The 12,842-nt window shown below is 37.1% G+C and overlaps 1 protein-coding gene across 13 annotated transcripts in view; it reads right to left on the bottom strand.

Annotated features, from left to right (window-relative positions):
• Positions 1–11,842, bottom strand: part of cadps2 (Ca++-dependent secretion activator 2) — a 148,548-nt gene extending 136,706 nt beyond the window's left edge. For 4 of the 13 annotated variants that reach the window (XM_079860242.1, XM_079860234.1, XM_079860239.1 and 1 more), the window contains exon 1: positions 11,245–11,841. In XM_079860242.1, the coding sequence (XP_079716368.1) occupies positions 11,245–11,550 (306 nt within the window). In that variant the 5' untranslated portion in view covers positions 11,551–11,841. Of the gene's footprint in view, positions 1–11,244 lie in introns of all 13 variants that reach the window. The other 9 variants (XM_079860243.1, XM_079860244.1, XM_079860240.1 and 6 more) reach the window with 3 other exon arrangements.
• Positions 11,843–12,842: the final 1,000 nt, after the last annotated feature.

The following is a 12,842-nucleotide window of genomic DNA, read 5'->3' as shown; positions in this document are numbered from 1 at the left end:
CGATCTGGATTACATATAAAGGGAACAGGCTGAAACCACTTTTAGTGAGCATCCAGTGAAATATGCCTAGTGTCAGTCATGGGCAAAAAAGGTGACAAAATCCCACACATGTGCACTGAAACGGGCATCACATACATTGAATAGATTAGAAGTTTTATGTGCTCACTCGTGTCCCTTCAAGTTTTTAAGTAAGAAATGCTGTGGCAGAAATCAGGCAACAGTGTCCATTGTGTGAACAGTATAGCTGCATTTCTGCTACTTGTCTAAAATGTATGTAGGCTGAAATTTTAGAATAAGTAAAGTAAAAAAAAAAAAAAAAAAAAAAGATAAGAAACCGGTAAAATTAGAAGTTAGCATAACACCGGTTCCCTTGACAAAAAAAAAACATTATGATTTTTCCATAGGCTTTTGAATTGTTGCAAAAAATCAGATCAACAAAAGTTTATGATACGTAATTTTCACAAATGAACACAACTTTTATGAATTTTTTGAAGCCTAAAAACAATCACCAGAAATAAAAAGCTAACCTTCCGCCAGAGCCCGTCTACGGAGAGCCTGCCCACTCCCTATTAAGCCCTGTTGTACCGAATTTTGGTTGTAGTACCACCAGAGTTCCACTGGGGGCGATCGCCATGAGTGCAAAATGAATGGGAGTCAATGGGGCTAGACGGCTAAATTTGTCTCTTTCACCCGATTGCCGTTGAGAAATCTCAGATTTGATTGTAGGTTTTGCAAGTTCAACATGGGTTATAGGTTGAAAGTTGAATGAACGAGTACTTATGTCCTTTTGATTTCTTACAGGTTGAGTTGTTGTTGTCCATAACACGCTAGCATTCTGCTAATGAACGCTGATTGGTCAGTGAAGGACTGATTACGACCAGAGATCCCGCTTGATGGCATCGTGTCATCCGAAGCGGGACCAGTAACAAACAAAACAAAAACTCATCTAGCACGTGTGTTTACCTGTGTCAGCTGTGTTGTCGATGCCTCGAGAGAAAAGAAAGTGCAGAGCGCGAAAGCACCAAAGTGACTGAAGGATTGCCGTAAAGCCGTATCTCTGGTCGTACGATGTGTATGACGTCATTGACACTTTAAAAGACTTTTTAAAGCAAATAAGTGACTCTAAAAAAATCTAACACCCAGCAATGTGTAATTTATTTGCATTTCCTTTCGAATACAACATTCAAATTACTAGACAAAAAATTATATCCTGAGTAAAGTGGATTTTTATTGGTATAGCGCCATAGACCTCCATTCATTCTGCACTCGTCCTGTGAGCGCCCTCATATGGAATCAGAGAGGAACTGCAACCAGTTCAGAAGCCGGAAGTTTACTGAGAGTGAAACTTCTCGCCATATTAGACATTCTCTGCTTCCGCTATAAATGAACCACACCCAGGTCGCTCAACTTGTGTGATGACTTTTAATGTCCCCGACAACATCAGTAGTCCCATTTAGCAACTTGTTAGCAACCGACTTCTTCAAAAATACGTCATTCCTATAGCAATCTGTGGACTGAGTAATTTTTCAGTGAAAAAAAAAAAAAGGGTATTTAATTTACTTTGTTAAACTGAAATTTCTACACACCCTCATGTCTGTACAAACTCACAACTTTTCCTCACAAAAAGTCAAAAATGCTTGTTTTTGTGATCTCTTACAGTCAAGTTCAATTGCAATTTTGCTTGGTTTAAATCAGGATCTGAACACTGGTTCCATTGCACACTAAACACAATACTGGATACTGCCAAGACTATCCTATCTTTTACTTACTGAGATGTTAAAAAGTGTTTTTGTTTTTCCTCATTGGTCATATCTTATTTCACTGACGGCACTAAGTGAGCCAAGGGAACCATGGGAACTCACAAAAAATCTTATCCTGGAATAAGCTATGTGACTATTTAAATAGTCATAATCTCCTTTTATCCCAAAATGCATGAAAATCTCAAGTATTAGTCAGTACACAAGCCAATCCTGAGTTATATACCATGCATTTTAACTGTATGTAGTACATTTTTGCATGTTTCAATCCAAATGAGGCTTTACAACACATTCAAGATGCCCATATCCAAATTCATTGTTTGTTCGCACTGAATTTCAGTCTATCAACATGTGCTCCGAATAAAAGCTCAGAAATGCACTTGAATGACACAAAAGTGGGTTGACATGGTGGCTTTGGGAAAAAAATACATAAATGTTGGCTTAATTGAACCCATAGCTATTTGTTACGAAGACTATTATGTGTATAAGAAAGAAAAACACTGTAAGATCAGTCATAAAATAAATTTAAATTCAAAGAGGGCAACAGTCATGCGTTCAGATAACTTTGATAACAGGTTTACAGATTCTGAAAGGCAGTGTGTTACTTTGACAGTGTAACTGAGATTAAAGAAGTGCAGTAAGATTATGTATAATAATGCATTCAACATATGTAAGATCTTGAACAAAGTCATCCAGACACTCTGGACAGCTCAAAAGACAAAAGATGTGTGTATGTATCCCTAGTGACTGTAAAGGAGTAACCGGCAGCATACTTACACTGACTTTCTTCTATCATGTGAAGTGGAATATCAAAAGTGAAAGATGGCTGATCACATGCAGCACAGTAAAGGAGTCCTCTCACAACCTGCACCATATCCATGAGGAAAATAGTGCCTCAAGGAATACTTGAGTAGCACCTGATGTGATCTGCAAAACCAGGAAGGTTACCTTCTCATTTATGCAGCAAAGCTATTTCTATGAGCCATGACAGAAAAATCAATAATCTGCCCCTAGCTACTCTCAAGATCTCCTCCAACTGAGAATATTTATTCAACACAGACTAAAGGAAGAGTTATTTCTTCTCGATTTACGTATAAATAAGGGCAAAACTTCCTGTGCCCTTAAGCATTTTGATTGAACAATCAAATTCTAAGTTCAATGGAGGTCATGGGTTTTTATTGGACATGCATAATTCAGCTTTCTTCTGTTTTTCGCACACTATGACCTGGAGGATCACACAGACTCATATTTGTGAACACTGACTACGTTTACATGTGCACCAATGCGATTATTTCCAATAATCAAAATAAGGAGTTAATTGAGATGTTTACATGACACGAGCAAACCTCTTCACTCCCGTTTACATGCAGTTTTCATTATTCTGATAATTCGCTAAGACGTGTGGTTATTTTTACTGCCATTATACAAATAATGAACTCAGAAACAGTAGCATGTTACTGGCCACTGTTTTAATCTAATTACATCAAATGCAAAGCACAGGTTATTCTGAAAGGTTATTCGACGCAGTGATGAATATCGCAATGCCACTGCAACAGGGTTTGCCTACATTGCATCGTATTCTTTGTGCGGTCTCTGGATGAAGATACAGAGAAGAGACTGTGTTCACACGCGCACTTTGGAATAATGTGATTAAAATTGCTGTACGCCACATAGTTTAATGCGAGTATGGTTACTATTATTTTGAGCTTGATCACATTAGTTTGATCTAAGTATTGTGTTTACATGAGGTAAAGTTTATTCACAATATTGCCAAAATCCCATTATAATCGCATTATGAGGGTGCTTGTAAACCTACTCATTGTAAAGCTTCTGTCACTTCAAAGAAATAATCTTAATAAAGAACATGTACACTTAAAAATTTAGCCAACTATCAGGCCACAAGATAAATTGACAAAAAACTTCCAAATCAATATTAACCTTCAAGATTGCTTGTGACGGTTTCAAATACCTGGGGGTCTTTACAAATTCTTACAACACTTTTGTGGCGAGCAGGACGAGGCAGAGGGCCGTGAGAGGGTGGCGCGATTACTGATGAGCGACACCTGCGCGACGCACCGGTCTCGTATCTCTCACGGAGGAGCGGAAGCATAAAAGGAGGAGACTTTTTAAAAAAAAGCGCCACCTGCAACTTCTTGAACTACATTAAAGACCTAACTTGATCACAATTAACTGACAATGAATAATATTTGTCAGCTATTAGAAGGAACTTTTTTTCTATTTCATCTATTTTATTTTACCTTTTCGTTTGCTTGTTTCTTGTCCAATGGATCATGGAAGGGATTAATAATGGACAAAAAAAGATTTGGACATGTACAAGTAAAAACATGTAAAAAACACATACACTTGTATGTCAGTAGGGCTCAAGAGATTCTTCCTTTACTATTTCTATTTCGCCCGTGAGGGGCTGCTGTCTTTAATTTTCGTTTTGTATTTGTTTTATTTTTGATATTAAAGTTTGTTGAATGTTCGCCGGTTCCCGCCTCCTCCTTCCCACAACATCTAACTGCGTTACAACTTTATTTGCGAGCAGTTTATCTCGTCTTGTAGGTCGCATTAATTTGTGTAAAATGGTTATTCTTCCTAAATTTCTTCACCTTTTTCAACACATACCGATTTTTATTAATACATTTTTTTATGGGCTTTGACGGTATTTTGCATTTATTCCCCCATAGAAATGAGCACAAAATACCGTCAAAGCCCATAAAGTTTATTAATGTTGCAGGCCCAGTAATGTTGCTGTAAGTTTGGAAGTGCAAGGCCTGCAACATTAATAAACTTCTGTTTTGAAACAGGGATAGCTACTGTCCACCATGGGTGCATACAGAAACATTGTCTGAGAGTACACTTGACATTATTGTTTGTTCTCAAATTCCTTTAGTTCTAAGCAGGGTCTCAAAGAATCCTAGTCACTAGTTCCCTCAAAATCTGGGTTCAATTTAAGAAACATTATGGTTTGCATAGTCTCTATTCACATGCCTATCTCTAACAATAACTTTTCCCCCATCCAGTTCAGACCCTGCATTTCACCTTTGGTCATCTAATGGCCTTCTCAAGATTATTGACCTCTTCGAAAAGGGAGTATTTTCTGCTTTATACTTCTAATCTAAACAATATAACCTACTCAATCATCACTTATTTCAGTTCTTCCAAATTAGATGTTTCATACAGAAGCAGTTCCTCACTTTCCTAATCATCACCCAGAAACACACATCGACCACTTTCTTGATTGAAATGTCAACCATAGGAATCTAATCTCTGTCTTATATAATTTAATAAATCGGACCATACTGACACTTTCAAAGATATTTGGGAGCATGACCTAGGACTTGCTATCTCAGAGGATCTATGGCATAACATCTTGAACCAGGTACATTCCTCTTCCATTTGTGCCATGGTTTACTACAGTGTTAAAATACTAATCAGAGCACACTTAACCAATGCCCAATTAGCTGCATTTTTCCCAGACAGGAGCACCACCTGCAACTTCTTGAACTACATTAAAGACCTACCTTGATCACTGGTAACTGACAATGAATAATATTTGTCAGCTATTAGAAGGAACATTTTTTCTATTTCATCTATTTTATTTTTCATTTTATTTTACCTTTTCGTTTGCTTGTTTCTTGTCCAATGGATCATGGAAGGGATTAATAATGGACAATGTCTTACTGTTTAACTTGTCATCAATGTACCATTTGGTATGGTCCATTGGTCACACAAAACAAAAATAAAAAAAAGATTTGGACATGTACAAGTAAAAACATGTAAAAAACATGTATACTTGTAAGTCAGTAGGGCTCCGGAGATTCTTCCTTTACTATTTCTATGAACAGTGTACATTTGTTTAATGTGAAGAGGATCCAAGATACACTTAACTGACAAGGTGGTATTTATGTGTACCGTATTTTCCGGACTATAAGTCGCTCCGGAGTATAAGTCGCATCAGTCAAAAAATGCGTCATGAAGAGGAAAAAAACATATATAGCCTAAGTCGCACTGGACTATAAGTCGCATTTATTTAGAAATTTATTTCACAAAATCCAAGACCAAGAACAGACATTTAATCTGGAAAGGCAAGTTATTCAACTACACAATAGCACACAGAACAACAGGCTGAATAGGTGTCCGGTATGTTAACGTAACACATTAACTAGGGCCATAAACCAAAAGTAATACTACCCACTGGATGAAGAAGGGTTAGCTCTCCACAGAACAAAATATTAATTTTATTGTATTTTTCATGTTCGCATTGAGGAAAAAAACAATGTTACAGACGGGACAGTTCTCCGTTACGGTTCTCTGAAAGCGGCACTAAAAGACAACTTTAAAACTTTCACAGAGACCTCAACAGAAAGCACAAAGCCTGTCTTTAAATTTAATTTCGCTTTGTATTAATTGTATCTTAATTTTAACCAATGTTTCATCAACCAATTGCCTGGATTTAATAAATAAGTAAATATAGTAGCCTAGACAATAGATAATCACGACACGAAGGCGCCGGCGCGTGAACTGGAGCTCGTCTCATAAATGAACCGAAACTCAGCGTATAAGGTAGCCTACTTGCCTCACACAGACATGTCTACTTTTAAACAGAACAATTCAAAACGAAAGAAAACAGACTGCTCTCTTAATCCGTATGAAATAAGCATTTCTCTCTGGCGCGTTCACTACTGCGAAGATCGCGAGTAAGCATCATCAACTTCATCTTTGCAGCCGACACTGACACAGAAAACACTTGTTTATTAATAAACAATTAAAATGTCTCCTTGCTATATTTGACATATTCATAATCATTACTTTTACTGGTTCTTTGTGACAGCTTTTAGGTGCTTTTTACTAGCATGACCCCATTAGCCCCTGCTTAGCACCAACTACACTGTCTGACTGCAAAAAAAAAAAAAGTAATCTCCATTGATGGCCATTTAAATAGATTTAATATCTGATGCAAATATTTCATTATATTGTAGAAGATGTCCCTTATATTTTTACCTGTCTGCTGCCCTTGTCCTAGTTCAGGCTAGTCGCTTATGGTGCCATCAGCCAATCAACATTGTTTTGATGACTTTCTCAGGTACAATTCTCCTCGACAATCCACCAAGAATACATGATCATTTTAAAGAAAGGGGTCTCTTTTCTCATGTGCCACTTGTTGTTTGTGGGAGGGTAGTTTATGCATAAAATTAAGATTCAGACGCATTTCTGAAAGGTTAAGACCAGGAATTGGAATGTAATTTATAGGTCTTACAGGTGCAGAGCTGATAACCGGTTATTTATTATCACGCCTTTTTATAACAGTTGCTTATATTTCCAGCTTTAGAAGTGTACTTGAATTATATCGAATCTAAAAACACTAATAGGACGAGTCCAAAAGCTGTATATGTTAGAGGTAGTGGGTGTGTGGTGGTAAAAATAGCATCTGTGCTTGTTCTCATAAGTGATTCTATATTTCACAAAGGGGAGAGAAACAATTTCAAAACAAAGCTGCTGTTCAACGATATAAGCTACATTAAAGCACGTTCACATATTTAATTAGTGGACCTTTTATGCAAAATTCACTTTTAAACGATGTTTGAACAAAAATGTGAGTTGGACGTGTGTACACAACCACGCTATAATGATAAAAAAATCCACCCACTCCTTTTTTTATATTCCCCATAAATAATAAACAGTGTCTCAAAATGAGTTTGCGTTTCTATACATTGACGTCACAATGGAACAGGCCCCGACCACGACTGGTGACGGAATCTGCCCTATTAGCTAAGATCCTCCCCTGAGTGAGCCCTTCACAGTCCGTCATGTTTATCTCCTTGCTAGAGCAGCTAGTGGAAACACAAGAGTGCCTCAGCTACATGATAAACAATCTAAATGTTCTGTTAATAGCTGTATCAATGAACACAGAAATTCGTTTTTCCATTGCCTTTCTAAACACGTTAGATGGATGTGTTTGACCGTTGCGCTCGCCTCTCGCATCTTTTACAGCATCTCACGCAGGAAACGGCGTTTTAAAAATGCAGAGCTCAAGTTAGGCTAAACTTTTAAAAAATGCATTTTGACACCTTGCATTTTCAACTACCCACGTCTTGCATTTTTAGACACAAAGACGCATTGTGTGTAAACGACACCGAATGAGAGAAAAAAACTAGTGCTGTCAATCAAAAAAAAAAAAGACTAAATCACACATTTTTCTGATTAATCGCAATTAATTGTGATGAAAAACTCAAACTTGTTTTTTTTATACGTTTTTAATATATTTTGTTATAATTTACAGTTAATCTCCAAATTATTGTAGAAACAACATAAAGACAGTGTAACTGTGTAATAAGTGTAACTGCTACTACTGCTGCTACTTGATGTCTCGATGAAAATATATATTTTCTAAACATTAATTATAGCCATTCAACATTGTGTAATTGAAAGCTATCGGGGTTTTTTTAATTATTTTTTTTACACATTTATTAGGCTTTAAGTGAACTTAAAACAATCCTCACATAAACCCATAATAAATGTCATATTTACCTGTGCCCTTGTCTAACAGGTAAGAAATATACAGAAATTTAATAAAGTTATCAAACCGTCTTGTGATTGATTTTTTTAATGAATAAAATAGTAAACTGTACATCAAACTAATAATTCTAACATCGAACCTTACTTCTCCTTTAGGCCTAACATTCTACCACTTGAACAAAATGTACTCTGAAGTTTGTGTCGAAATCAGTGGAAAATTCTGAGATGGTGGCTAGAAAATATCAAAAATATAACAGTCTAGAATAGTCTCATGACATACTGAGTAATCAACTGAACTTCTAACCTTTTCCATTTTTTAAATAATTTGAGATCTAAGTTGATTCTGTCTAGTAACAGAAGGGTTTGCATATGAAGAACCAATCAAATTGTAGGGAAATTATGTAATGTATCATGTCATTTTTGCCATGCTCCTATTCTAAAAAAAAACTGTTGCATTCCTTTTTGCTGGTGGGATTCTCTCTGAAATTTGTCTGAGATCCTCCGGCCGTGATTAAAGCATATTTGAAGGCATTGTCTGAAGTCTGTCGGTTAGTATTGCTGCGCAGCAAGTTAAGTTAGTGGAACAAGTTATTTAGCGAAACACTAGAGATCTTACTTTACCCAAGTGATAGTGTGGAGTGGGTTAAGAACACTAGAGACCTTATTCCCAAGTGATAGTGTTCGAATGGAACGAGACGTCGTTCGACTCTTAGGCGGGGTTAGATTGCGGTCAGGTAACTATAATTCTTAGGCATTTTATGCGGTCAGAATAGCTACACTAAGGTGTCAACCCGAGCGCTCAGAAGTGAACTCAACTGGGTATAATATTTTCAGGTGTCAGGGACACATGGTAACCTAAGTCAGGTGCGTAGGGGGAAAAAAAATCTACCACAGTCTGCACTGCATAAACCATAAATTAAATATAGATTAATCCTTGTTAAAGCTATAAAGTTCTTTAGTCAAGAGCAGTGAGTGATTTTCTATGTAACTTTTGCTCTTTGATTACTTTAATGACATCAGTGGCTGCTGTCACTTTAAGATCTGCCGCTGCTGACAATGATTTCATTTTCTCACAACTCTTTACGTTCATTTAAGACTTTATTTCATTTAAGACTGCTCTTATGAGGATACTCAACCAAATGGAAATTTTTCCATAATTGTGTGTGTTAGAACTCGATTCTGGCGCATAAAAAGGGGAATAATGTGTCTCCTTTAAGGGAGACACATTATTACATATTTGGGGATATTTCACCCAAAAATGAAAATTCTGTCATCATTCACTCAGACTCATGTTGTTCCAAAGTTTGAAAATTAGCTTATTAGCTAGACTTTCAATGGATGGTCAAAAATATTTTTTTCGTATTCTCTCATTTGTGTTCCGAAGATGAATGAAAGCATTGGTTTGGTTTTTTCAGTCTCCGCACAATATAGCTTAGCCTACTATGCCAAAAAAACTATATTAAAATGACCATGACACAGTGTGACCAAGAGTCATTTCCATTTCATAATCATTTAACTTTTTTTTCCTAAGTCATTTTTATTATCATCCATCTCATCTGCAAGACAACTGTTTTATTGCCCTGAAGCAACATGGTGCAACATTCATTGTAAAAATGAAAAGATACAGTACTTGAGGCAACTTTTGGGGTTCCTCAGTCTTCCACAGTGGCAGAATCCTCTTGAGAGCCTCAAGGCACCCTTCTGAAGGTGCCTCACATATTGTGTTCACAAGAAGTTCAAAATATGTTTCAAGTGCCTCAAAGCATTTCCTTTCTGATGGGGTTACTGAGAGAATTATTGAAAGTCTTTAGATTTCTTGCATGAAGTTTCATGTTCCTTGGAGAACTGACCTTTCGAAAGGGTGCCTAGAGGTTATATAAACGAGTCTACCAGTGTGGTATTCTGAGATCCCCAAATGGCCCCTGAAATTATCAAAATTATATTTTTGTATTTACAGTGATATTGCACCCTGTTACCTCAGAGTAACAAATCCATTTTGTACACATTTTAAGCACACGCTGCATATAATCTGACAACAGAAATATGAAGAAATGCCATGAAGCAATACAACGTTTTTCTTGGTCACACTACATCCTGGTGGTCATTTTAAGATCCTTTTCAGGCATGGAGCACAGGGTTGCTCATTTTTGCTCCAGAGAACTGCCTTCAGAGAAGCAATTTTAATAGCCTAGTTTTTTCTCACATCATAAATAAGTCACATATTGGTATGCCATGTTGTTTACGCGATGAATAATATTGTGCATATTGCAGCTGTCATGTTATTTTTTATGCATTATTCATTATTAAAATATCAAACTTTTTAGAATTTACATTTCAGGTGAATTAAGGTAAAAGGTTAATACTAGTAGGCTAAATAAAGATTGTCATGTTGCAGTTAGTGTAAAATCACACTAATAGGCTACTTAATTTAAGAAACTTGTTTAACATTATTTAACATCACTCAATTTCACTACACACTTTTAAATAAATAAAAGCATGATTGATTTCATTCCATACCATTGTCACATGTTGCTTTAAGCAACATAGAAAAAGGATTTGTTAAAGGAAGTCAGTCTTTTGCACAAAAAAAGCAATCAAAAATGTTCCAACTTCAAAATCCCTGCAATAGAGAGAGTTAAAGCGTGATCCTAACCTTTGCTTGCACTATTTTATCAATGCTTAATTAATTTAGATTGATTCTCTAAATAGCCTAGTTCATAGCTGACACAGGTAAGAGGACAGTAAACAAACATATTTCAGTCACTCAGAAGTGTGATGCACAAGAATTTGCAGTTGTCAGACTTACAAATCTTCTCTAAACCCTGTAAAAAGTACGCTTCTTTTGTAAAAAGACAGAAGTTTGGAAGCAGCAATATCAGTGGATTGAGTTAGGTTTAATGCTGCACGCGCGCATTAATTTCAAGCGCGAAATATTCTAAACAGTGGTTTAACGGTCACTCACCTTCTGCTGACGACGAGCCATGTCTGTGGGCTGTTTAGCGTTAAATGGATACGCGATACATCTCAACACAAACACATAAATCTGTAGTTTAATTTTCCTCTCAGTCTCCTCTTTCTTAATTCTCTCCTGCTCGGTTTTGTCCGCCTCAGCGGGAGAAGGGACCTGTTCCTTGGGTTGGGTACGCGGGGCGTCCGACGTCTTTTCGGGTTTGGTACTCTTTTTAACAGGTTTCCCAGTTTTAACGGGCGGTTCGTCCTCAGGTGGTAGTTCTCCCTCAGATTCATCGCTGGAGGACGGGTCCAGCATAGTCGACAGTCAAGAGGCGACAACTCCTCACAGCTGTGGGAAAAGCTAACGTTACGAAACCCGAGAGGTTTCTGACAACCTCGACCACAAAAGCTGAGTTTTTTTCTGAGAGAATGACAAAATGTGTCAGTCGCGAGACTTTTGAGGGCGGAGTCAATCCGAGAACGATTCGGTGACGATGGGATTGAGCCACATTCTTTTTTCTCTCTTGAGAAGAGAGCGCGAGTGTGTGGAGGTTAGTGCAGAGTTATGCGAGACAGGTAGGCAACCTGTGGCACGGACAACATGCAACACGTGGGAGGTTCCCTTCTTAAAGGTGCAGTCTGTAGATTCCAATACAACTTTAATGCTTTTTCATGTTACATTTTACACCACAGTATATTGGTTAGCACATTGATATTCATAAATTCAGCGTTGCACCTATTCATTTTGATTGATTTCAAAATATATGCCAGTCAATGCTCACTATAATTCTTTGTGCATATGTTTTGTTTTGTTTTGTTTTGTTTTGTTTTTTGGCATGAAATCTATAGATAAAACAGATATAAATGTGAAACTGTATTAGGTAGGTATATACAGATATTGATAAGTATATAATTCACAAAAAGTCCTGGCTGTGCAAAAGGAAGAAATAATGAAATGTAAAGTCAGCATGTGTGTCTGCATCCAAAATTGCTACTCTCTTGTACTTATTTTGAATAAGTAGCCTAATTAGTTCACAGCCACTAAAAAATATGTTCTATATAGTATGAATGTGTGTAGAAAGTAATCTGGACTTACTATATATGCCCATAGACTGTAAAACAATAGTATTCGCCATGTTGTCATTATCACGTGACCTACCAGCGTCAGTTACGTTGCTTCACTGCCATACACAAATCCTCTCCGTGGCCTCATGGGATAGTAAAGTGTCTTGTGCACACTTCAGACTCCCGGCAGAAGTAGTAGGTCATCCGGGTACTTTTTACCTACTCTTTTATGAGTACTGTAAATTCGGACATACTTATTTTGTCATTTGTGTTGGATCCACACTTCAAAAATCTACCGGAAATAGTAGATCATCTGGGGACTTTTGACATACTTTTTTCAACCTACTATGGTTTGGGACATACTTATTCTAATCTCACATACTATTTAGGATGGATAGTATCATTGGGATGCAGGGAAGGGCAGGACTTGATTTTGTCCATCGGAATTGATTGGATCATTGAATCGTTGTCCCTTGCTATTGTTGCGATCTCGTGAGTGACAGGTTGTCTCGCCCTCGCCAGTGAATACTTCATGAGAAAATA

This window comes from Squalius cephalus, assembly GCF_949319135.1.
Source record: "Squalius cephalus genome assembly, chromosome: 23".
NCBI classification, from domain to species: domain Eukaryota; kingdom Metazoa; phylum Chordata; class Actinopteri; order Cypriniformes; family Leuciscidae; genus Squalius; species Squalius cephalus.
Note: the sequence above shows the minus strand (reverse complement) of the source record. Positions and strands in the feature narration are given on the sequence as shown.